The 25,602-nt window shown below is 45.8% G+C and overlaps 1 protein-coding gene across 13 annotated transcripts in view; it reads right to left on the bottom strand.

Annotated features, from left to right (window-relative positions):
* Positions 1-25,602, bottom strand: part of cacna1ba (calcium channel, voltage-dependent, N type, alpha 1B subunit, a) — a 115,671-nt gene that overhangs the window by 44,138 nt on the left and 45,931 nt on the right. For 10 of the 13 annotated variants that reach the window (XR_013658037.1, XM_078952392.1, XM_078952391.1 and 7 more), the window contains exons 7-19: positions 19,783-19,886; positions 14,444-14,559; positions 14,270-14,356; positions 12,224-12,307; positions 9,976-10,191; positions 9,745-9,857; positions 9,501-9,613; positions 9,298-9,429; positions 7,751-7,823; positions 7,562-7,679; positions 7,394-7,461; positions 5,574-5,680; positions 4,181-4,246 (exon numbers count right to left, since the gene is read on the bottom strand). Coding sequence is in view for 12 of the 13 variants with exons in the window: in XM_078952392.1 (XP_078808518.1) it covers positions 4,181-4,246; positions 5,574-5,680; positions 7,394-7,461; positions 7,562-7,679; positions 7,751-7,823; positions 9,298-9,429; positions 9,501-9,613; positions 9,745-9,857; positions 9,976-10,191; positions 12,224-12,307; positions 14,270-14,356; positions 14,444-14,559; positions 19,783-19,886 (1,397 nt within the window). In the remaining variant the exon portion in view is untranslated. The remainder of the gene's footprint in view (positions 1-4,180; positions 4,247-5,573; positions 5,681-7,393; positions 7,462-7,561; positions 7,680-7,750; positions 7,824-9,297; positions 9,430-9,500; positions 9,614-9,744; positions 9,858-9,975; positions 10,192-12,223; positions 12,308-14,269; positions 14,357-14,443; positions 14,560-19,782; positions 19,887-25,602) is intronic. The other 3 variants (XM_078952399.1, XM_078952400.1, XM_078952403.1) reach the window with 1 other exon arrangement.

Genomic DNA, 25,602 nt, shown 5'->3' with positions numbered 1-25,602 from the left:
AATTTGCAAGAAAAACAAATTGACATATTTCTAAACCTGCAATGAAACACAGCTCTTCAGGAGTTGAGCGTGTCGTGTGGAATTGTTGGATCCACAGCTACTCTGGAAAATCAGCAACCACCATTTGCCAAAACGGCTTCATCCGTAGCCCCTACCACCTTTAAGGAGTGGGAGTGGCCTGAAGAAGACGCCAACGTCTCCTTTGATAGATGATGATGAGCACTAGTGCCGTGGCAGAACTGTGATGTATCTGCTGTCAATCAAAGTATTGATCACATGTGTCGCCATGTTTTTGAAAGACATCGCTGCGTTGGTTTGTATTCTTTTCACATAATTAGGATTTAATAAAACAGTGCAATTGTGAAATTGTGTTTCTACAACATTTCTAGAGTTTTATAACGTTTTGTGCATATTTGTAACGGAAGCGCAGCTACCTTTTTATCTAGATCAGGGGTCTCAAACTCGTTTAATGTTAAAGTTTAATGTTAATGCATCCCGCCAGTTTTTTTATAAATGACACTTTTTCAGATTTGTGCTCGGAGCTGACGAACCAACCAATCACAGTGGGGTATATGACTCTTGGGGGCGTGACAATGACCGGGCTTGAAGCAGGGAAACATGTAAGGCAGGAATCCTGACAGCCCCCTCCCCGGACCACATTAAGGAGTTCCTTACTTTCCTTTTTAGAACGTGTTTATTGGCTCCTAATTTTGTAAATACATGCAGTCCGTGCTGAATTTTTCTCTGAGCCAGAGGAAAGTTGAGGTTACGGTTACGCGTGGCTGCGTATTAACATTAACCTACGGTTTTCGTGCGCGGCTGTGACTGCAGCCCACCGCTCCTGCAGGAGATGGTTAGCTGAGGAGAACAAATGTCCCACACCTACATGCGTGACAGCTAGCGACAACAAGATTTGGTCTCAGATACACTTAAAATACATGTGGACAATGCAACGATAGACGTGTTTGAGATGAACTAGCGCCTGGATCTTCAGGGAGACGGGGGGGGGGGGGGGGGGGATGAAGGCGAAGCTGCAGCGAGACTGAAGGAGAACAGGAAGTTGGAGTTGTCCAAACATTCAATTTAGTTTTAATGTGCCTCTCCCCCTTAGTATGATGTGTGTTATTATATATTTTATATTTATTTTAATGTTTTGTGATGTATGTAGCCTTTTTTATCAATAGGTATTTTAAAGGATTTTAATTGATCACTCAACTACAAAAAACATCTGGACACGTTTCCCAGAATGCATTGTTTTGTAGTAATTAAGGCGATCAGTGCAGCAGTCAGTGCAGTCAATGAGTTCTATGGCTAGAGGAGACATCACGTGATTCCTCATGGGAGGAGAGCACCGCCATCTTGGTGAGGTCAAGTCTGCTGCAGTGCATGTGAACACATTTTTTGCAAAATGTCGGTTCATTGTGCGGCTTTCAACTGACAAAATCAGAGAAATTAGTCCAAGAAGGAGGAAGTCAGAACATTTCACAGGTAAGGACTATCATTCTTTTCTTTTACTGCTGCAGGGGCTTCATTAATAGAACACATGTTGACATGTATGATGCTGCAGGGCTGTTATCAACATGCTGCATGATGTACGGATAATTAGCTGTCGACATAAATGTAAACTTTATTGTGTTAAACCTATATACAGTATACTAGGACTAGACTATTATAGTAATATAGATTTATACATTTCTGACTCAGTGACTGAACTTTTCTTGCAGGTTTCCAATGGATTCAGACTTCAGGAAAAAGTGGATCTTAGCAATAAAAAGAGCTAATCCAGATGGATCACTGTGGAACCAACTAGTAATTCAGTCTGGATATGTTCAGAACCTTTGGTGGAAACACATTTAGAGAAGAAACCCGACACCATAGCATCTGTTACACAAACTGATCACTCACATGAGTCAGTTAATCTATTGTTAACTTTTGGACTTTTTGTTGATTTATTATTGATTTGTTGATATTATTATTTATTATTGTTAATATTGTTGACTTATTATTGAATTATTGTTGGGCTTTTCTAAATAATTTAAATTACATGTTAAAGAGGTCAAAAACTTCTAAAAGTTTAGAAATTATTTTAAAAAATTCTTTTTCATAATTTTTTTATTTGTTAGAAGTCCTGCAACTATGCATTTTTCATTAAAGTTTGAGCTTTTAAGGCTGATTGTTTCTCTTATTTAACAACAACAACATTTATGCTGCAGAAGGCTATAGAAAGCATTGCCATGTGGACGCCCACGACCTTCCCAAGCGGGCGTGTCTCCTCTAGTGATATAACTCATCAAGTGCAGTACTACATTTCCAACTGTGTTCACTTAGGTTGGCGCTCGTGATATTTTAGTGATGATTGACAGGTGATGTTGGAACAAAAACATACGTCACGCACCAAGTGATCTGTGCAGCGGGTTATAGTATAGTGTAGTTTAGTGTAGTGTAGTGTAGTGTGGTGCGGTGCGGTGCGGTGCGGTACGGTACGGTATAGTATAGTATAGTATAGTATAGTATAGTATAGTATAGTATAGTATAGTATAGTATAGTATAGTATAGTATAGTATGGTATAGTATATGATCCGTATAAATTTATTGGCTCTCAGACACTCACAAGTTGCGCGTGTGTGTGTGCTGAAGTTGCGGCCCAGCCTCAGCTAGACCCTGCCTTCAGTGGCCTCCAGGTTAATTGAGTTCGAGACCCCTGATCTAGATGGTTACCTTAGCTTGTTGGTGTTTAAAGGTTGTGTCTCACAGCCACTATATACATTATGCTCATATTGCATGAATGAAAATTGGTCATACGTGAATAATTGTGAAAAAAGTGAGAAAAGTTGTGGTCTTTACGTGAAATTCAATGTATCAGGAATGAACCATGTTAAAACCAACGAAAAAGTACTTATAAACCACACAAAGAACACGTAAATCAACATAGAACATGGACTCCGTGATTATTGTGTTGTTTATATGTAATTGATTAGAGATTCCTGCGTCAATTACGTCATTTGAACATGATATGTGCGTCGTATACGTGATCTAAAAGTTATACATCGGTGGTTCATGCGTGTAAGTCTGGTAGACAAACGTGCAACGGTCGTGGAATGACACACATAGCGTATGCATCTCACAAAAATCACACAACTGTGTACGATTTACGTAATCATTGCGTATAAACTACATAAAATACGCGTAAACTTCCTAATTCTCAACCTCCCTAAAACTTCGAACAACTTAAAAAACTGAATTTACGTAAAGACCCGTCGGCTGAAACCCTCGACGGACATCTAGAATGACAAACGCAAGAAACACTTATGAATGACGTACAACACGCGTAGTTCACAACAGACTGAAAGTTCACACGTGGAAAATGTACAAAATGTGCGTAGTGGTTGTGTGACATGGCCTTAGCGGTTAGTTCCTCACTGTGTGAAGGATGCTGAAGTTGTGCGAGACATTTGAGAGTTTTCTTGCGACTTTCATGCAACTATATCAGACTAAATATTTGATGCCACTGAAATCTCCTCCCTTGAAATTCTCAATATCTCTGAATGACCTCCAATGAGCAGCATGGCTTACTCTCCACACTCAGGCTATTGATTTTTGATTTTGATTCCCTCTACCACTTTACCTGTCCTGGAATCACCTGTATCACACACCCCTACACTGGTTGGATTTCCCTCAAGCTGCTCCTAAAACCTTCAGATCTGAGCCCTCTCCAGTCCCTACGAACAGGAGGGGCCCCAAGTCTCCATCTTGGGGCCCCTCCTGTTCATCATCAAACTCATTTCACTTTCATATAAGGATCTTTTTTCTTTGCAGATGAAACTGAGCTCTACCTTTCCAGGAGACCCAGTTCCCCTCCTCAAACCCAATCAAGTTTACTTTAGATTAAATCTTGGTTCCCTTCAAATTTCTGGAGGGGAGCAATGAGTGAAATATTATCTGATAGCTAGCTAGTCTGGAATCATATCTTAAAATTCAGAATTTCTGATGCAGAAACTGAAAAAAAGCTGATTTCCAGGAGAATGATTTCAAACAGTCACAAAAGCAAAATAACATATTCTATGTGAGCGGACGCCGGCGCCGGCGCACACACACACACACACAGCAGAACAGCGACATTTGAGCACAGAGCAGCAGCCATTAGCTTCAGAGTGTCAATGGGAACATAGAGATAACTCACAGTGAGTTAACGCTGCAGATGGATGAGCTGCTAGACTGCACGTTACCTCGACTGTGTGTTAGAAAACTGCACATGTACAGAACAAAAATGGGGAGGGAAAATATCATACAATATGAACTTAGAGACAAAAACAGACACAGTTTCCATCTTCTCTGTCTTTCAGTCTGTCGTTCAGCTCAATGCCTGAACATTCATTCACATCAAAACTGTACATTAGGACATGAAATGTCCACTTTTGCCTTTTCCAAAGGTCCCTGAAGAGTAAACCTTTGTAAATCTTTAACTATTCTTTTAAAAGTAGATTCTACATTTAGTTTATTTGGTGCCTTTTTACCTTGGCTTTACTTTCTGTGCATAAATTAAAAAAATGTAAAATACGCCACACTCCAAAATTTTGAACTGGAGAAATGGGAGATTCTCAAATGTGAAACAAGATATGAAGCAGAAGTAGAGCAGAGACTGTTGTCAGACTGGTTAGCACAAAGAGAGGCTTTTAGTCCTGCTGTGTTAACAATATTCCAATACAAATGCATCACTATGTGAGAAACTTCCAGCTCGTCTGCAAACATTTAGGCTTCAGCTGAATTCAACAAACACAGAACCTCTGATCAAGTCTCTGATAAAGTCACATCTTTGTGTCTTTTGGACTTTTAAGTTTGAGTTTTAGGCCCAGGAAAAGTTTGACAGTCTATGAGCTGCATGTTCAGACGGAGAAAACCGTTTTTACGTGAAAATTGTCTGAAATAAGTCACTTTAAAAATTCTGACCATTCAGGTTTTTGTTTCTTTCCCTTCAGATTGTTTTCAGATTCGGTTTTATTTTACCAGATGTTTTGTCTTATTTTATTTTATGATTTTAAATTTGATTTCAAAGAATTAAGTAAGCTTGTTCTGGATTAGACTTTCAATATTCTTCTGGTCCCACTATCCGATAACCTAAAAGCAGTTTTGAACCTTGTGGGGATCCGTCCCTCAGGCTTTGAGACGACCTGATTATCTTCTCAACCAAATGATGGCTTGTTTCTTTAAAATGCAAAGACACATTTATTTAAAGAAGCTCATTTGTTTTACTGCTTTAGCTGTAAATGTGTTTGCTAAAATATAAAGGGAAAGTTCTGTTCCATTTATACAGGAATTTTATTCGTTACATGTGTTTTATCATCATGTTTTTGCTTCTTTGTATTTAACTTTTTTTTTTTGCCTCATTGTTTGTTAATTCACTTCAGGTCCTTCCCAAAACTAACTTCAACTCTGATGAAGGAATAACAGAAAAACTTCAGTGCAGGTTAAGAAACAGGGATTTCCGTTGGCAGTCCAACAAAAGAACAAAATGTTTCCTCAGTCTTCTTTTTGTTTCACTAAATGAATAAAAAGGTTAGAGGAGGTTAACTTACGCTGCGATTGAAATGTTAGCAGCAGACATGGGGCTGACCTCCTTTACCTCCTTGGCCTTCTGTAGTGCCAGCTTCTTATTGATGGCCTCCTCTTGCTCTTCTTCATCCTGACAGAGACAGTGTTACAATGTCAAGTAACATGAAGGCCATCTTTCTAGAAATAAAGACATGAACTTTTTAATATAGATTTTCTTTATTTCTTTTGCACAGTCAACGTATATTTTAAGATCTTAAAAAGGAGCTAAAAACTCAAACAAATTCAAGAATAGTAACTGTTCAAATGTAACTTCAGTGTATTTTTGTTTATGACCTTAACATTATCTTGCTGTTTTTATCAACAGAAGCCTTTTCTGTGTAAAACTACAGTTAAGTATCCCAAAATGCCACCGTGCGGCGACCGAAATGCACGTTTTTCAGCTGAATCGGCGGGTGGTATTTGTGTTCAGAAGGCAGCAGTTGCATTTTTACACGCCGTGCATCCACAGAGGTCTTAAGAGAAAAGTTTGACATTTTATGGCAACCGCACAATTTTTTGACATCGGTCAGTGGCCACCCGGATACGTTTAGAGGTCACATGGTGGCAGGCCAGGGACAAGCAGGTGGCAGGAAGGCAGCAGCAGGATAACTGACTGATGGGAGGGTTTCTACGGTCCCAAAGTTGCCTGATGATTGGCCTATTTTAGACTGCTGCCCTCCAACCACGCCCTTGCCCCTGTGCTGCCTCCTCACTGCCACCATTCGATTGTTAGAATTCGTACAGTAGCAACTTTGGACACTCGATGAGACGTTGACACGGGCCGGGGACCCGGTGATGAACGGACATTAATCTGGCGATCCCGACTGGCGTGGGTCCCAATCGGGAGACGGAATTGATGCTGCGCAAAAGTTATCATGGCGTTGATAGCACCACAGGGACTCAGAGACCTGCGTCTTGACGAATTGCAGTTGATGCTGAGAAGAATTTGAAGACAGATCATTGGGCTTTTTTTTTTCTTTACAAGATTCTAATGTGTGCTCAAAATCTAAGTTTATATACCCCTGGCCATCTGGCAGCTGATGGCCTTTGATATTGACGGCAGCCATCTATATGAAGTGCCACAAGCCTCCGTCAAGAACATTTGCACATTGTCCAATCAGAGCTGCTGCCAGTTTGTAATCTGGCTACCACAAAAAAAAAACAATAGTTAAAAGACCAGAAGTAACGACTAATGAGAGAACCAAAACAAGAGACACAGCTGGCCCGGGCATAAAGTATCAAGGTCATGGACCGCTTGGAGAACCCGTAGAGAGAAAATGTTCATGCCCATTTTTCTACGGCCATTCTGTGGCATCAGGTCAAAGTGAACACTTGTACAGCAAGTAAGGGTAAGTAAGGGGGAAGTAGGTGAGATACAGGCAAATAGTATGGATTTTTCTTTCTTCAACCCTCTAAAACCTTCAAACTGTGCTCTTGGCACGCTCTATATGTGCAGACTCACTGTTTGAAATAAGAAACACAGTGTAGTTTGTGTGGACAACCTGCAGGCATCCTACGGAAACTTACGTATGGGTCCATGTGACCGGGTGCATGTGACTAAGGCTTTAGTCTGTTCAGGAAGAGGTTTACACACTTACTTAACTACTGATTGTTTTCTGTATATAAAACATCGGCCATTCCTGAAGCTGCCTTGTTATGAAGGACAGACACAGTGAACGCTCAAATGATCCCTTCTGTTCAGGCTGACCCGATGGCTGCTTGGACTGTGATGTTTCCGCCACTCATTTCCTACAACACACGACTCATCGCTTACGGTTGTGAACGAGACTGAGTAATCCAGTACCTTTGTGAGCTCCTGGGCATTTGCAAGGTTATCAACAGCAATGGCCAAGAACACATTGAGGAGAGTATCTGGTCATGCTGTCAGGAAAAGAACAGCTGATGGAGAAACACCGAATCCATGATGACAGCAAAGAACTTCATCGATTTAGAAGAGACAGAGGCAGGATACAGTTCCCAAAGAGCGTCAGGACGATGAAGTAGATGGAGGAAAACATGCCCCCATGCACGCCCCCCTGTGATTCGATCCCGTGGTACATGACGGCGTTCCAGTCCTCTCCAGTTAGGATCTGCAATGCAGACACAGCCTGGGTTCAGAGCACATGTGGGGCCGAGCAGCCGTGATTAAGCTGACCTTTACCTGGAACACGGTGAGAATGGCTGCAGGGAATGTGTCAAAGTTGGTTGTTGGTGTTTCATCTTCAAAATTAAACCTGCAGAAAGAAAACAAGTCTTTCACTGCAGTTGGGCTCCATAGCAACACCACCCGGAGTCCCTCCCTCCTGCACCTCCTGCTGGTGAGATCGGCTTTTGTCCCCCTGCATCTAATTGTTTTTTTTTGCTACAAGGCCGTTTCAGCTGCACAACATTAAAATAGTGTCAGATTGAAGGCAGTGCTGCTGATCCTAAAGGGCTGCCGTTGGCTTTTGTGTTGGGTCTGCTTGTGTGATGTTTCCTCTAAGTAAAGACTTCAGAGTCTTAGTTCCATCTTTCTCCTCTCTCCTTTCTTTAAGTCAATCTTTCTGAGATCCATTCTGTAAAAGCCTTTTTTTTTTTTTACAAGTGATGCATACGGTTGATGACGGTGTCTCTCAGAAAGTGACTGTTCATCTGTCTGCATTCCCTTATCCACAATACATCCACCCTCTCCAGTTTTTATCCTGGCTTATAGAACTGCCTGCCAAGCTTCATGTCATTAAAAGATAATCAGCCATCTTTTCCTAGTGGTTGGTGGTTTAAGCGAGGAGTGAAAGAAGCCATCTTTGTCAAGAAGAATAATCCTTCTCTTAATAAGAATGGTGGTCTCAGGTTTATTCTTCCATCCATCTACGGCAGTGTTCTGAAACCTAAACAAACCGAACCGGTTCCACCTGGGTCGTTAGCAGCTGAAAGAGATGACCAGTTTGGAGAGGGAGTCACTGGCTCCCCAACCCCCAGCTGAGGACAAAGGACTCTTAACGACCTGAAACCATGTAGGCCAAGTTGACGATACCATCCAGTTTCATGTCTGACTCCTCCCCCACGAGCGCATATATATACCAGCTCTTTGACCAGCTAATTCAGAATTGACAAAGCCTTTTGGATAAGAGGTTAAATGTCTTGAACTTTAAAACTAAGTCCAGGTGACAGCCCCTAAACCTACCACTATGAAGGAATCAACCTGGATGAATGAGAGTCTTCATCGACCTAGCACTTTTATGCTGATGACACGCAGCTTTTTGCCACCAGATCATTTTATGATTGATAACAGAAAGATCTTCAGTCATGGTCCTGCCGTACCGCACACCTTCCATCGGTTCAATCTTATTGATGGTCTGGGGGTCATAATCAAAGAACACCTAAACGTTATAGAAAAGCCCCTGAGACGATGCCGACGTGCATATTTTCCCTCAACAACACCAGAGAACTCAAACAAGGATCGTCTCAGAACTAAAGCAAAGAAAATGATTTGAAATGACCAGACTGTTTGTCTTTTTGTATAAAATTTACAGACAAAGAAAACCTTTAATAATATTAAATAAAATCTAACTTATTCAGTCCGTGTTGACAAATTTGTCATATTTACGAGGAAGTTTGCCAGGAAACGTGAAGGGCAACAGTAGCCGTTGATGCAACAGTTGTTCATCCTTTGATCTCGGCAATTGTTTTTCTTTTTAGCACAAAGGAAAAAAGAAATGAGGAAATTACTGGCCACCGAACAGCTGCATGCCCAGCAGAGCGAAGACAACGATGAAGAGGAAGAGCAGGAACAGGAGGCTGATGATGGACTTCATAGAGTTGAGCAGAGACACCACCAGATTTCTCAGAGAGTTCCAGTACCTGCACACACAGCTCATGTGAACTAACCAGCCTTCCCAGGGCAGATGCACACAAACTCTCCCACAACTCACTTGGTGACTTTGAAGATTCTGAGTAGTCTGAGCGCTCGCAGAACGCTGATCCCAAACGAGGCGCCGGGTTTGATGGCAGCCCAGATCACCTCAAAAATACTGCCGATAATCACCTGTGAAGACACTCTGATGAACGGGGAACTGAAAAAAGCATTCTCCGCTGAGGCGTTTAGATCAGGAACTTCACATCGGAGATCCAGATTTATTCTGCTGCCATGACACCCATCGCAACATTATCACTCACCCCAAAGTCGAAACAGTTGAAAGACGAGTGGAAGTAGTTCTGTGGTCCGAGGCCGTACATTTTCATGGACATCTCTGCCAAGAACAAACCCAGGAACACAAACTCTGCCAGGTCTGTTTATAAAAAAAAAGTTGAGACTGCCCTTTCAGAAGATATTTCACGTCAGGAAAAACTCTCAGAAACGTTGGTCTCATTAGAATAAATGTGCCCCATATTTCTAGCAGCACTCACACAGAGCATAGGTGAGCCACTCAGGCTGGTCATAGTGAACTATGGCTACACACAGCGTGTTGAGGCCAACGAGGCAAAGCACAGTCCAGTAGAAGCTCTGAGATTTGACCAGGCGGCGGATGGTGAAGCGTATCCTCTTTTCTTTCCTTCTGAAGTAAGACGAGCTGTCGTTCTTGCTCTTCACACTGCCCCGGGCAAACGGCGACCCTTGGGGAGCTGTTGGGATGAAGCATTAAAGAAAGTCAACTTAAAAACCAAAAACATTCATCTCAAGAGGAGCACGATGTGACTGAGAGGAATTCTAGCTGCACAAATGGGATTAAATGGTTTTGGGCAGGCCCAGTGGAGAATTCTCCGGTTCTGATGGCCCTCCTGTGGGGAAACTCAAGTAGGCCTTGACTCGTTAGTCTCACCATGCTGTCCTGTGCATCAGGCTGTCCTGCACTACATTAAACGAGGAGCGTCTCAATTTAAAGCCAAATGTCAAGAGGAATCAGATACAATAGGTAAGAAAACAAATGATATCAAGACTTAATTAAAATGTCTGGGGAGATAATAATTTCCTGCTCCACTTTAATTTAGAGCTCCGACTTATGCATCTTCACCTAAAGAACAATCCCATCCAACTGAGTTCATCCAGCAGTCCCTTCACTACGTCTTCTTTGGATTTCCAGCTACCTCACCGACAGACCACAGTTTGGATTTCCAGTTACCTCACTGACAGACCACAGTACGTCAGGCTGATGGACATCACATCTGACACTGTGGTCAGCAACGTGGGAGCTCCACAGGGGACTGTACTTTCCCCTTTCCTCTTCACCCTGTACACCGCGGACTTCTGCTACAACTCGGACACGTGTCACATCCAGAAGTTCGCAGATGACACAGCCATCGTGGGGTGTATCAGTGGCGACGAGGAGGAGGAGTACAGGAGCCTGGTGAAGGATTTTGTTGTCTGGAGCCACAAAAACAACTTACAGCTCAACACCTCCAAGACTAAGGAACTGGTCGTCGACTTTGGGAGGGACAGACCCAACCCCAGACCAGTTCTGATAGGAGTGGAGGAGGTGGAGGTCGTGCAGACCTATAAATATCTTGGGCTGTGGCTGGACAACAAGCTGGACTGGACGAGCAACACGGGGCAGCTGTACAAGAAGGCCCAGAGCAGGATGTACTTCTTGAGGAGGTTAAGATCCTTCAACATCTGCAAGAAGCTCCTGGGGATCTTCTACCAGTCTGTGGTCGCCAGTGTAATAACCTACGCTCTGGTGTGCTGGGGGGGGAGCACCTCAAAGACAGACTTCTCCAGGCTGGAGAAGCTGATCAGGCGGGCTGGTTCTGTGGTTGGCACAAGGCTGGACCTTCTGGCTGCTGTAGCAGAGAGAAGGACACTAAAAAAACTAACGGGTATCCTGGACAATACCAGCCACCCTCTGCACACGACCATCAGTAGCCAGAGAAGCACCTTCAGCAAGAGGCTGCTCCTCCCAAGGTGCAGCACTAATAGACTGAGGAACTCCTTTGTCCCCCGGGCCATCAAACTCTTTAACCACCACTTAGGAGGGGGGAGGGGGACAGAAAAGGAAAGGGCCTGAATGACCTTATTTTTTTTTGGAATATGCTGTTTTTGTAGATATTTAAATTTTTTCTTACTGTTCTAATCTTTCTAATTTTTCTAGTCACTGTGCTGCTTTTTCCTTTTTCTTATATGTATGTCAACCAGTGCAGTATGCGATGGAGATGTCAATTTCCATGCTGGAAGCTCCCAAATGGATAAATAAAGTTGTCTATCTATCTATCCATCTATCTTCTGTTGAAGGTAACACACCTTCATTAGGAACACCAGAATCAATAGAGGGTGTTTATGTAGGACGACCTGATGATGTCACATCTGAACACTCGGTCCAGGGATCCAGTAGGTCTGTCTGTTCTTCATGGTCAGCCTCTGGAGGCCTCGTGGTTTCATGACAGCTTTCTTCATCTTTACTGAGCTTTTACTTCACAACGAACTCATGAGACCCCCTCCCTCCTCTCAGAGCAAACGCAAACACAACCACAGTATTCGGAAGATTTGCTTTTACCCATTTCACCGTCCCTAACAGAGCTTTTGGTTGTTTCGGGTAACTCCTGTGTTTACTGATTTAGCTGACCCTGATATATGTCTGAGATCCTCAGTCTCAAAACATGCTGGAAAACCGTTACTCTTTGAGAAAGTCCCTTTCCGGGACAGCAAAGCTTCTATACTCACCAACAGATGAGATGTCAGTGTAGTGGTCCTCCGCCTCCTCAGCGTTGATGAGCTCATTCTTGTTCTTCTTGCTCCTTTTCAAAACTGTACATTTAAAACCAAACATAAGGAGCAGTAATTGTTTCAGGCTTTTCTGATTCCTACACATTTAATAGTTGTGAGCTGATTTTTGCACACTGTAGGTAGGGGCTGTTAGACAGGACACTGCCACAGAAAATAAGATCTGATTAATTTTTATAAATAATATGCATCGTGATGTGAATCATCAGTGGTTCAAATCATTTCTGAAGTAGACCAAAGGGATTCATTATTAATGTGATTGAAAGTAACACAGTCAAGCATTCGGCCAGAGCTGAAACAAACAGCAGAGAGTTCTTGAAGTCCCTTGAAGTCCCATGGTAAAAAGTAAGATTTTATAACAAAATATACACACTCACTGGCCACTTTATTAGGTACACCAACTGCTCGTCAACAGTCATTTCTAACCAGCCAATCACGTGCATTTAGGGATGTAGACATGGTCCAGACGATCTGCTGCGTCTTAAATTGAGCATCAGAATGAGGAAGAAAGGTGACTGAACTACAAGGATAAGGCACCTTATCTCAGACTGGTTTCTAGAACAGGACAATGAGTTCTCTGGACTCGAACGGCCTCCACAGTCACCAGAACCCAACAGAGAACCTTTGGGATGTGGTGGAACGGGAGACCAGCATCATGGATGATCAGCAGACAAATCTGTAGCAACTGAGTGATGCTGTTATGTCAATGTGGACCAAAGTCTCTGAGGAATGTTTCCTGAATGATTTCATTAGAGCTCAAATATGCACATGTTTAGGGGCCTGTTTTTGATTGGCAGATGGGTGGACCCCCCCAGAGCTTAAACTTTACTTTGTCTTGTCAGAGATTATCCAACCTGTGAAAACATGTCAGTAGTTCGATTCCTCCTTCACCGTCTGGTTTTCTCTTGTCAATAAATGTTGCAATGCTTTAGCTGGTTTGAACGTTTCTGTTTTTGATGTTCAGATTTTTTCAAAGTCTAGTGTCAGGTTGTTGTCAGAGATTTACTGGTGTCCACGCCAGAATCATGAATCACCTGTTCATTGCTTTCAATTGTGTTTTTAGATGTACTTTTTTTATCGTCAGGTGGACAGAAACCTGAGGAGTACATTCTGCACAAACAAGAAGAAAGTGCTTTGGGCTTAAAAAAGGGTAGAAATGACTGTTTGCAAGGATACCTGTAAAATAAAAGTGTTAATAATTAGGGATGTTAGAAGAAATTTATTCGGCAACATATCACAATAGTTCATTTGCTGATACTTGTCTCTATTCGAAATGCTGTCAGGACGATATTTATTGAATTATTTCTGAGCGTCCTTCAGCGTCTGACTCTTGTTTTCCACTTCACCCTCCGACCCTCTCAACCCGGTCCTCAAGTCTCTGCCCGGTCCTCAAGTCTCTGCCCCGTCCTCAAGTCTCTGCCCCGTCCTCAAGTGTCAGCCCCGTCCTCAAGTCTCTGCCCCGTCCTCAAGTCTCTGCCCCGTCCTCAAGTCTCTGCCCCGTCCTCAAGTCTCTGCCCGGTCCTCAAGTCTCTGCCCCGTCCTCAAGTCTCTGCCCCGTCCTCAAGTCTCTGCCCGGTCCTCAAGTCTCTGCCCGGTCCTCAAGTCTCTGCCCCGTCCTCAAGTCTCTGCCCCGTCCTCAAGTGTCAGCCCCGTCCTCAAGTCTCTGCCCCGTCCTCAAGTCTCTGCCCGGTCCTCAAGTCTCTGCCTGGTCCTCAAGTCTCTGCCCTGTCCTCAAGTCTCTGCCCCGTCCTCAAGTCTCTGCCCCGTCCTCAAGTGTCAGCCCCGTCCTCAAGTCTCTGCCTGGTCCTCAAGTCTCTGCCCTGTCCTCAAGTCTCTGCCTGGTCCTCAAGTCTCTGCCCTGTCCTCAAGTCTCTGCCCTGTCCTCAAGTCTCTGCCCCGTCCTCAAGTCTCTGCCCTGTCCTCAAGTCTCAAGAGGGTAGAAAGGAGTTCTGCCCGGTGCATGTGATGTTCAGGGGCAGTCCTCACCAGAGTTGCCTTGTTTCTTCTTGTACCACGCTCCATCCAGCGTCTTCTCCTCAGCATTCTTGTCTTCCTCAGCCAGCATCACCTCCTCTGTGAAACAAACACTTTGCTTGAACTCACAAAAGGGAAATCCTGTTTTGGAATTGGCAGCGTTGATCTCCTGCTCGGGTTTCTGACCTGCTTTGCAGATCCACTCCAGGTATCCGGTGAGCTCTTTCTCGATCTGCTGTTGTCGACGGAGCTTCAGGAACTCTTGCCTCTTTTCCACACGCTCCCTCTCTTTTGCGAACTCTCTGATGAAGTCACAGAAAAACAAGACATGTTGATTGTTGCTCCTGACAGACGGTCAGGGAGACTAGAATGTTGACAGAAGCTGAAATGGAAATGTCCATACTCCACTATAGAAGAACATCATGTTCTCCCAAAACCTGCTACCTATCCTCTGCAAAAGCTACACAGGTCTCCTTCAACTTTCAGCACTTGGTCTTCTGCTCTGGACTTGTTCTCTTCGTCTTCCTCACCACCAGAGTCATCCTCACACCATGATCCTCTGCTGACTTGCTAACCTATTCAGCTACTTCTGTCTCTGATCTTTCTCAGATTACGTCTGAACAAGATGTTACCAACTTGTGTTCCTCTCTTTTCTGGAAAAATGTCTTCTTCACTGACATTTCCATTCTTTTAGTAAAGTCCACCATCGTCTGTCCTTCTGCATTCCCGTCCTGAACACCAAACTCCGTCATCCCTTCTCTGTCTCCCCTGAGATACTCTGGATCTCCTCATCCATCCTTACTAGAATTTCTCCTTCTGACAACATTCACCATCACACCTTCAACTATTATCTTAGGACTCATCACCTCCTCTGACCTTCTTTTCGCCTGCAGAACATCCTCATCAAACTCCTCCTCTGTTCTTTCCATCCACACCATAATAAAACAGCTTGAAGCTGCTTCTAATCTATCAGATTTCCTCTCTTTCTGGTCTCTTGAGCTTCCGGCAGCAGATCTATTCTTTTTCATCACATCATCATAAGTCTCTACATGCAATGCTTCTACTCTACGTCCTTCTCTCCTGTCTCTCTTTGTCTACAAACTCGTCTTCCTTCTCTCTTCTTCAGCAGCGTTTTTTTTTTTAGACCGGAACCTCTTGGCCAAAACCCACACGTTCTGTTAGTTTGGATTTGTTTTTACAATGCAATGCCAACAGTTCAGACTTTGAACCAGAATGCAAAAGCACCGGACTGTGCCCCCCCCGGGGTTGTTTTCTGAACTGAAAAGCAGACATTTAGATTTACTGAGGATAATTGATTTAACTAATAGTAATAAACTTAACCTGATGTGTCTGTAACAGGAGGAAAACCAAACCTAAACTGAGGGGCCCCTCCTCACGAGGCTGGACAGAACATTTCATCAACAGTTTTCACTCCCACCAGCAAAGTGTGTGGACACACAGACAAACAAATGAACGCACATATTCATTTGTTTTCAATATGTCCCGTCATAAAGAGAAACACTCATAAAAATGCAACAAATCCAGGACCCTGAAAATGTTTCCCTGTAGTTAATAACTCATTTGTATTTCAGTTTTCACAACATTTCTGTTTTATTACTGTAATAAAACATCAATCCTCTTCTGCTTTATTGCTTTTTCAGAGCAGCAGTCCGTGGAGCTGCCTGTCTGCCGCTCGGAGAGGAAATGAGATGAAGCACAGAGGGGCAGATGGAGACATTAAAAGAAGAAAAGGGGTGAAGAAGAGTGAGAGACTCGCTTATTAAAAAGCAGAGAGGGAAAGGGAGACAGACGTTTGTAGAGCGAGGGATCTCCATCCTCCCTGCTGTCTCATGATTGCAGGGTCTTCAAAAACACAGAGGTAGCCATCCTGACTGTTTGCATGCGAATCGTCACTAACATGGCTCTTATGCTGAACTGAAATTCCATTCATCGTCAAAAATGTCTCAACATGATTTCACAGCCGTTCTCAGGAACTGTTTGGTGGTTTAACAGTCAGATCCATAACTGACATATTTTTTTTCTTATGGACCCCTCCAGCGTATCGTAGGATGACACACTCACCCAATAAAATGACATGTGAGCGTCACAAGAAATGTCACGAGGGAAGGTTGAGGAAGTACCCAGGCACAGAGAGGATGAGGAGGCAGGAGGTTGCAGGGGAAAGCAGGGCTTTAATATTAACAAAAGACTATAGAACAAAACCACTGCATATGGCAGGTAAGCTGGAAACACAAATACACAAACACATGAACAGGGAGACCTAATACTATGGAGCAGCACAGGAGGAAGGGAAAGACAAGACTTAAATACATGCAAGGCGACAAGACAGAGGTGGAAACACTCAGGACTGACGGGGAAAGGTAAAACTTGAAAACAACAACAAAACAGGAAATACTACAAAATAAAACAGGAAGCAACTCAAACCTACACAGAAAATCACGGAAAAGAACACAAAGGCAAAGAAACATAACCCCCTCTCAAGGAACCGCACTGACGCTCCACATAGACCCAAGGAGGAGGGGGCCCGAAAGGCGTATGGTCATAGACCAACAAAGTTCAGAGTCCGGGGGACGGCCGGGGGCTCGGGCCAGGCGTCTGGAGCAGGGAGGGGTTGGGGTGCATCCGGCACCTTCCTGTCCGCCACCCCCCTGTCCAGGACCGTCCTGTGAGCAGGAACAGGTCGGGGAGCATCCGGCACCCTCCTGTCCAGCTCCACCCCGTCTAGGACCCTCCTGGGAGCAGGGACGGGTTGGGGTGTATCGAGGACCGCCTCCGGAGCCAAAATGGGATGTCGAGTAGGGCGGCGACGGTGTCGGCGTCCCCCCCCTCACAGCCAGACGATTCCCGTCGAATACGGAAGCGGGGAACTGGAAACAGTCCAAAGCCAACTGGGTCTCGACCCCCTCCTCCTCCTCGTAAAAGTCCTCCCAGAGCCACAGGTCCTGGTCCAGGGGGTCCAGGAAGGACCGTTGCTGAAGAATGTCCAGCTCCATCCAGGAGACACGGGAGGGCTTACGATGAGGGCGGCAGTGACGACAACGGCCCCCTCTGATGGCCAGGCGACTCCCTTTGAAGTCCAAGTAGGGGATCTGGGACCAGTCAGGGGTCCACTGAAAACAGGTCTGTTCTGCCTCCTGGCAGGCCCTCTCTGCTGGGTACAGGTATGGCTGGTCCATAATGTCACGAGGGAAGGTTGAAGAAGTACCCAGGCACAGAGAGGATGAAGAGGCAGGAGGTTGCAGGGGAAAGCAGGGCTTTAATATTAACAATTTATAAAAACAAAACCACTGCATATGGCAGGCAAGTTCGAAACTCGAAATACAAATACAAATACACAGACCTAATACTATGGAGCAGCACAGGAGGAAGGGAAAGACAAGACTTAAATACATGCAAGGCGACAAGACAGAGGTGGAAACACTCTGGACTGACGGGGAAAGGTAAAACTTGAAAACAACAAAACAAGAAATACTACAAAATAAAACAGGAAGTAACTCAAACCTATACAGAAAGTCAAGGAAACAAACACAAAGGCAAAGAAACTGAAACCCGTTACAAGAACAGGCTGGATCCAAATGCAACAGGTTTATTAGCTCAGCTAAAAGTCCACAGATCAGGGTCAGACAGGCAGGAGTCGATAACAGGCACAAGTTCATCAGAGAGGAGACAGGATGGTCAAAATACAGGCAAAGGTCGGGTCGGGGCAGGCAGCAGGCAAACAGAGAGTCAGAGATCAGGTCCAGATTTAACGCTCGGTAAGGGAGGCAGAGCGGCACAAACAATACTTCACAATGAGCTCTGCTCAGTGCAGTGATTAAGTCTGCTGTGGTTGATTGAGTGAGTGACAGTCAGGTGTGCAGCATCCAGGAAGTGTGGCTGGAACTCTGGAGATGGTTCCCGCTGGTGACCAGAGGGGGAGACACAGTTCTGGAGGAAAGACTGCCCGGATCTTGTGCTGAGAGCAAAATAAAGTCCAGAAAGCATCTGTGGCACATGGACTCTCTCCAGCTTTTCAGTGGGAATTTTTAAAACATTGTAGCACAGCAGCAAAAAACTTAAAAACCCAACCAATGAAGGTTTTCCTCAGACATGAAACATCCGTGTGACGCAGATCAAAGCAAGGCTTTGCCATGGAAAGTGGGTTTCAGGTGTGAACTGCACTTTGATCGCTTTCAATCTGACTCCTGGTGGCCCTCTGTGATTGGATAAAAGTTTGATGAGCGACCCAACCTCCCATGATGCCTTTTCAGCGTCTGGGCCCTGTGAGGCCACGGCCTCCTGCATCTGCTCCAGCTGAGACGCAGCATGGTCCAGCAACAGTGACCTTTCACCTGTCCACTCACTGTAAAGCCATCTGACAGCTTCTGCAGAGGGGGGGAGGAAGACTAAATGGGGGCGGGATAGCTAAAGTTTTTGCCATGTTCCCTGTCTGTAGACGCATCGCAGGACGTTCACATCTAATTTTTAAATCAAAACATTGGAAAAGCAGTAAAAAAAAAAAAAAAGCACTTGTCAAAGCAGATAAAGTTCCAAAGCTTCTGTTTCTGTTTCAAATTCATGTCATCTGGCCTCAGCCAATCAACAGCAGCATGAAGTTGACCTTTTGCTGAAGAACCACTTTCAAAGTTGTGATGTGTCACTGACAGCATGAGCGCCTCTTTCATCATCAGCTCTGGCTCTCAAAAGCTTTTTCTGGACAGTCTAACAATGTAAAGCTGAGCTCTGTCAGACGCAGGGCTTGTCCATGAACAACCTGAAGCACCGTAGTTTGTAGTAATGTTCCCAACAATAGATAAAGTCACCATGTCCTGCAGGAATATTTGTAGGATTTTCATAACATTATTTTTCTTTCTCTGCTCTGCCTTCCCCAACAATGGCTTCTGCCTGTGAGCCGTTGAGCAACCATTTAATCAGCTTTTGTTTTTGACTGAAAACTCTGCTCTACATGTGTAGATGACCGTCTGTTGCTGCATGTAAACACATTCTGCTTCTGCTCCTGAAGGTTCAGTGTAGCTAAAGTCAAAAGCTTTAAAGCAAAGCTGCTGTTTCAAGATGGAGGGCTGCCTTCTGCAAAACATGACAAATGCTTTTCCACGTCACCGTGGCAACAAAGAGGAAGTATCAGGTAGGGAGCGAGGACCCCATTCCTGTGATCGGTAGATAAAAAGACCAATGTGAGGAAGAGAAGAAGGTCGTCTGGCCGTGGATGAAGAGAGCACTGCTGTTTGCTTGTCGGTGTTATAGAGGTCTAACTCAAAAGATCATTTCTAGAAAAAGGGGGCTGCAGATTTATTGATGACCTAAAGTTTCAAACATGCTCCGGAAGTTAATAAAAGCTGAAATGAGGGGTTCAATCCTGGAACCCATTCTCAAATGCTGAACGTCTTTCTTTTCTCAAGAACATTCATGTGACGGCAAAGACTTTTCCTACATCTCCACTCAGCAGACGATGAAGTTGATTTGGCAAAGACAAAAACGGACCTCAAAAGAAGGCGTGAGCTCACCCTGACAGGACGCCCAGCACCAGGTTCAGCATGAAGAAGGAACCGATGATGATGAGGGGGATGAAGTACAGCCAGTTCCACGTGTTCCCTGAGGCGTCGTTGGCCTGCACACAGACACAAAGAAATGACAGCTGTTGCACAGGAAAGGGGAAACGATCACAGTGGAGCTTGATTGACAGCTGGTGTTGGGCGTGGAGTGTGTGGCTGTGTGTGCGTCCTCTTGTGATCTTCCAGTTATCTGTAATTTATCTAATATTCCCACCTCTCAGTGGGAATATTACCAAAGTGTCACCAAAGGCTGTTCTTTTACTGAAGATGTGTAGTAGATCTGATCCCAGTTTTCCTTCCTGTCTGGGATCTGCAGGACTGGATGCTCACTGTCTGAATCAGCAGACTTGTTCTCTGCCGGCCTCAAACAACAGACTGATGCAAATATTCCCCTGTCACAATGCAAAACCCCACAGCCTCCGTACGCCTAAATGTTAAATTCTGCTGTTAATTCAAAGGCAACAACTGCTGGTTTTATGGAATCTTGTTCAAAAAACTGCAAAGGTCTTCTTTGTGTTGAACCTCCTCCGTGTTTGTTTAAACACAGAAAGCCAAGTGGAGGCAGTAATAGAGGAAACTGTTATACGATCCATGTTGAGCTGCTGCCAGAGAGCTGAACATTTCTGCATCCGCTCTACAGGAAAGGCCGTAATGTAACTCTGAGCTGGAAGTGGTTGCAAAGAGCCGGCCGTATCGGTGCATTAGCTGGTGTGAGGGCGAAGCAGACCAAACAACAGAAAAGCCATTAGGAGCCTGTAAAAGCCTCATCCAGACGATAAGCAGCAGTTCAGCGGAACGCCACACCCTCACTGCAGGAGAAATGAGAAGGCTGTGTCTTTTGCATCGATGCAGGGTGGTTGGGGGGCAGGAGAAAACAGAGAGAGGCTCAAAAGAAAAGATGTTACATAATTCTGGGTTTGATAGTTCGCCTCATTTCAACCCTGAGTTTCAGCCACCTTTGAAAACCCACCCAGAGGAGTCAGATGATGCAGTTTCTGTTTAAATCAGTGAGTTTGATCTTATTTGAACTCAATTTTTTGCATTATTAAGGGTTTAAGTGTTTGTTTGATTGACAGGTGGATCCGTCCGGCCCACCTGACCTTTTTAGGAATAAATGGAGCAAATCCAGTTTCCCCTTCATCTTCACTGTTCAGAATCATCTGGGTGACATCAGAAATGTTTGTGGTTTGAGGCCGTGTTCTGCAGCCGCTACAAACATCTGACACATTTCCATGACTTAAATGTGATTCATGCGTAATATACCTAATTCATGAGTGTCTCTTGCGTTCGTCATCCGTCAATGTCCGCAGATGTCTGTCAAGGGTTTTGGGTGATAAATCTTCACATGAATTCAATTTTGAGCTGTTCAAAACTTTTGGTCAGTTGAGAATTTCGCAGTTTGTGCGTATTGTTCGTAGTTTATATATCAGGGTTTTAAATTCACTTTTTTGGGTTAAAGCAGGTAGCATCCAAGCAGCCAGATTAGATTTCTACTAGCCAAACATTTCTCTGGAAAAAGAATTTATATATTTGAAACCAAAACAGGTCAGTTGAGATTTACACAGTTTACAGTATTTTACGTAGTTTATTCGCAATTGTTACGTAAATCGTACACATTTGTGTGTGATTTTTGTGAGATGCAAACACTAATGTGTGTCTTTCCACGACCGTTCCACTTTTGTCTAACAGACTTTTCATGCATGAACCACCGATGTATAACTTTTATATCACGTATACAGCGCACAGACCACGTTACAATTATATAATTGATCCACAAATCACTAATGAATTACAGATAAACATCACAATAATCACACAGTTCATGTTCTACGTTGGTTTACGTGTTCTTAGTGTGGTTTATTCCATCTTCTTCCGTGTTTTTAACGTGGTTTATTCCTGAAATATCGGTGAAAATCTAATGTAAAGACCACAACTTTTCTCCCTTTTTCCACGTAGATTCACACAAGACCAGTTTACACCCGTGTAATAAGCACATACTGTGCAAAGTGTCTCTGAGACACGCCCCTTAAGGTGCAGGTGAAGCTGATAAACTACGACATGTAATATGTTTCTGCATACACCTCTTCTCATGAATGTTTCAGGGGGCGGAGTCAGCCTCTTCACAGCGTTTAAACTCAACTAGCCTCAGCCTAAGAGCAGTTTGAATGAAAAAAGAAGACAGAAAGTCATTTCTCTAAAAGAGGTTTCAATCACAAGACTGGAAAAGAAAATGTATGTTTAAGCAAAATGTTCTAATCTAGTGTAAATGTTTGCTCTAACTACCAGCATTTCCTCCAAATATGAAGGTTTTTCCAACCAAATTGACAGAATAAACAGCTTTTTTTAAATGTACAATTGTAAAAATCTGTTTTTCCATAACATTTTTCATCCATTAAATGTAGTATTTTCAGACAGAAATACACACATATGAACACAGTCTCCACCTTCAAAGAATGTTGGAACATTTTAGAATATTTATGGTTTTCTTGACGATGGAAACATGAACACATTCAAAAACTTGTTCTTTTGCAACTAAATTCCCTCCAGACAATTAGTACATCTCCCAAAATATGACCCCTTCTTCATTAGGCCCCCCGTCATGCGTATTGAGAGTCCACATGCTGAAACAGATTCACTGTCAGATTAGAAGAACTCATCCAGAACTTCAGCAGAAGAGCTGAACGGGCCTGCAATCAGTTCTAACTGATTCTGCGAAGAGAACTCACCTGAGATCCCAGCCCACACCTGACATCAGCTCAGACGTTGCTAGGATACCAACCAAACATCTCTGGGGGTTCCAGCTGCACCCCCCCCCCCCCCCCCCCCCCCCGTCTGAAGTGGCCTTTTCACCAAATAATGCAGTTTCCCTTTGTGGTGAGGGCATTTCAAATGTTATCAAAGTTCATTCTTCAGCTTCGGTCAGACCTCACCCGTTACTGCTATTAGCCATAGAAATAGGTGTGGCTTGAACTGTTACCTCCAGACTAAGACTGGGAAAACCCGGTTTACTGAATTTGCTCCGGATCAACGATGAGACACAAAAACTCACTGAAATGAGGTCAGATGAATTCAGGCTCATTAAAACAATGTTTAATGTGATCCACGTGTCTTCTCACTATGTCTATATGTCATAATCAACATATTAAGTTTTCATAAGGTAACTGTCAGTAATTAGGATTGCAAAAGTCTGCATGTCTGTCCTTTTCTTGTTGTTTTGACCCGCCCCAATGACTGAGGAGATCTTCAGTCAGGTGGTTTTGTTTACAAGATTTGGTCCGTAACGGAACGGGCCGCTTGATGCCAGTCTGACTCTGCATTCAGACCTAAAGCAAGTATTTGGGACTTGATCCGGACCAAAGCATTTTCCCAGTCTGAATACACCCTACATGTGACTGTGTTTTCCCACTCAGGACAACTTTCCTCACTGGAAAAAGCATGTTTTGTTTGTGTAAAACGTCCTTTAGAAGGTAACTTTACTCTTTGTGCAGGAGCAGATAGCGGGAATCAGAAATGAGGACTTCTTCCTGTAAAGGCTGGCTGAACAGCTGAGAGGATGTAGGCGCGTCGTCACAAGAAGCTGACAGGCTTGTCATGATTTGAATTTGTTGTCTTGTTTTTGGTCCTTGTTCTGTCTTGTTTCTGTTTCCTGTTTTATTTTGAAAGTCTCCTGTCTTGTCTGTTTTCTTGAGTTTTACTTCCTTTGGTCCCCATCAGCCCTGATCGTGTCCACCTGTGTCTTGTCTGCCCTGTCTGTATTTAAGTCTTGTCTCTGCCTTCCTCCTGAGTTGGTCCATTATTCCTGTTCTGGTGTTCATGTCTTGTCATGCCATGTCCCATGTTTCTTGCCACGCCACGCCACAGTGAGTTTTTTGTTCCTGATCTGACATCCTGCTCTGCAGCGCTTTTCGTTTGTGTTTGTGATTAAACCCCTTGCCCCGGAATTGTGTGCCTCCTGTCTCTGCATCTGGGTCCATCCGGCTCTCGAGCCCCACCACCGTGACAGAATGGACCAACCAAGTTTTCTGGACCCAGCAGAGCGGGACATGCAGCTTTTGGAGGCCTACTGCCTCGAAGCAGAGAGGACCAGGTCCTATTGGGACTTTAACACACTCCAGTTCTGCACTCCAGCTATGGAGGGGAGCCATCTCGCCATGAAGGGGGGTCGTCGCCGTCGCCGCCACCGTCCCCGTCCATGTCCCGTTCCTGTTCCAGAGGTGGTCCGGCACGCACCACATCGCTTTCCAGTGGTGGTGCCGGATGCACCCCATCCCCGTCATGTTCCGGTGGTGGTCCCGGATGCACCACAACCACGTTCAGTGGTGGTCCCGGACGCACCCCGACCCGTCCCGGCTCCCAGGAGGGTGCCGCCTGCGCCCCGACCCGTCCCGGCTCCCAGGGGGGTGCCGCCTGCGCCCCGACCCGTCCCGGCTCCCAGGGGGGTGCCGCCTGCGCCCCGACCCGTCCCGGCTCCCAGGGGGGTGCCGCCTGCGCCCCGACCCGTCCCGGCTCCCAGGGGGGTGCCGCCTGCGCCCCGACCCGTTCCAGCTTCCAGGGGGGTTCCGCCTGCGCCCAGACCCGTTCCAGCTCCCAGGGGGGTGCCGCCTGAACCCCAACCGGTCCCCACTTCCACGCCTGACCCGCCTGAGCTCGGCTCCACGCCTGACCTGCCTGAGCTCGGCTCCACGCCTGACCCGCCTGAGCTCGGCTCCACGCCTGACCCGCCAGAGCCTGACTGCTGGCCCGACCCGCCAGAGCCTGACTGCTGGCCCGACCCGCCAGAGCCTGACTGCTGGCCCGACCCGCCAGAGCCTGACTGCTGGCCCGACCCGCCAGAGCCTGACTGCTGGCCCGACCCGCCAGAGCCTGACTGCTGGCCCGACCCGCCAGAGCCTGACTGCTGGCCCGACCCGCCAGAGCCTGACTGCTGGCCGGACTCCATGCCAGACTGCTGGCCCGACTCCATGCCAGACTGCTGGCCCGACTCCATGCCAGACTGCTGGCCCGACTCCATGCCAGACTGCTGGCCCGACTCCATGCCAGACTGCTGGCCCGACTCCATGCCAGACTGCTGGCACGACTCCATGCCAGACTGCTGGCCCGACTCCATGCCAGACGACTCCATGCCAGACGACTCCATGCCTGACGACTCCATGCCTGACGACTCCAAGCCTGACGACTCCAAGCCTGACGACTCCAAGGATCTCATGCCGGACCTGCCTCGCCGGACCGCTCGGCCCCCCGGACGTCCTCCGGACCGGCCACGCCGGACCGCTCGGCCCCCCGGCCGTCCTCCGGACCGGCCACGCCGGACCGCTCGGCCCCCCGGCCGTCCTCCGGACCTGCCACGCCGGACCGCTCGGCCCCCCGGCCTCCCTCCGGACCTGCCACGCCGGACGGCGCGGACCCCCGGCCGTCCTCTGGACTCTTGTGCCCGTCGAGGTTTATCCTCCGGACCTGCCACGCCGGACCGCTCGGCCCCCCGGCCTTCCTCCGGACCTGCCTCGCCGGACGGCGCGGACCCCCGGCCGTCCTCTGGACTCTTGTGCCCGTCGAGTTTTATCCTCCGGGGCCCCCCCCTCATGTGACTTTTGGAACCTCGGTGCGGTTCCTTGAGGGGGGGGGTACTGTCATGATTTGAATTTGTTGTCTTGTTTTTGGTCCTTGTTCTGTCTTGTTTCTGTTTCCTGTTTTATTTTGAAAGTCTCCTGTCTTGTCTGTTTTCTTGAGTTTTACTTCCTTTGGTCCCCATCAGCCCTGATCGTGTCCACCTGT

This window comes from Oryzias latipes, chromosome 9 (genome assembly GCF_053564925.1).
Source record: "Oryzias latipes strain Hd-rR chromosome 9, Olatipes_Hd-rR_3.1".
Classification (NCBI taxonomy): domain Eukaryota; kingdom Metazoa; phylum Chordata; class Actinopteri; order Beloniformes; family Adrianichthyidae; genus Oryzias; species Oryzias latipes.
Note: the sequence above shows the minus strand (reverse complement) of the source record. Positions and strands in the feature narration are given on the sequence as shown.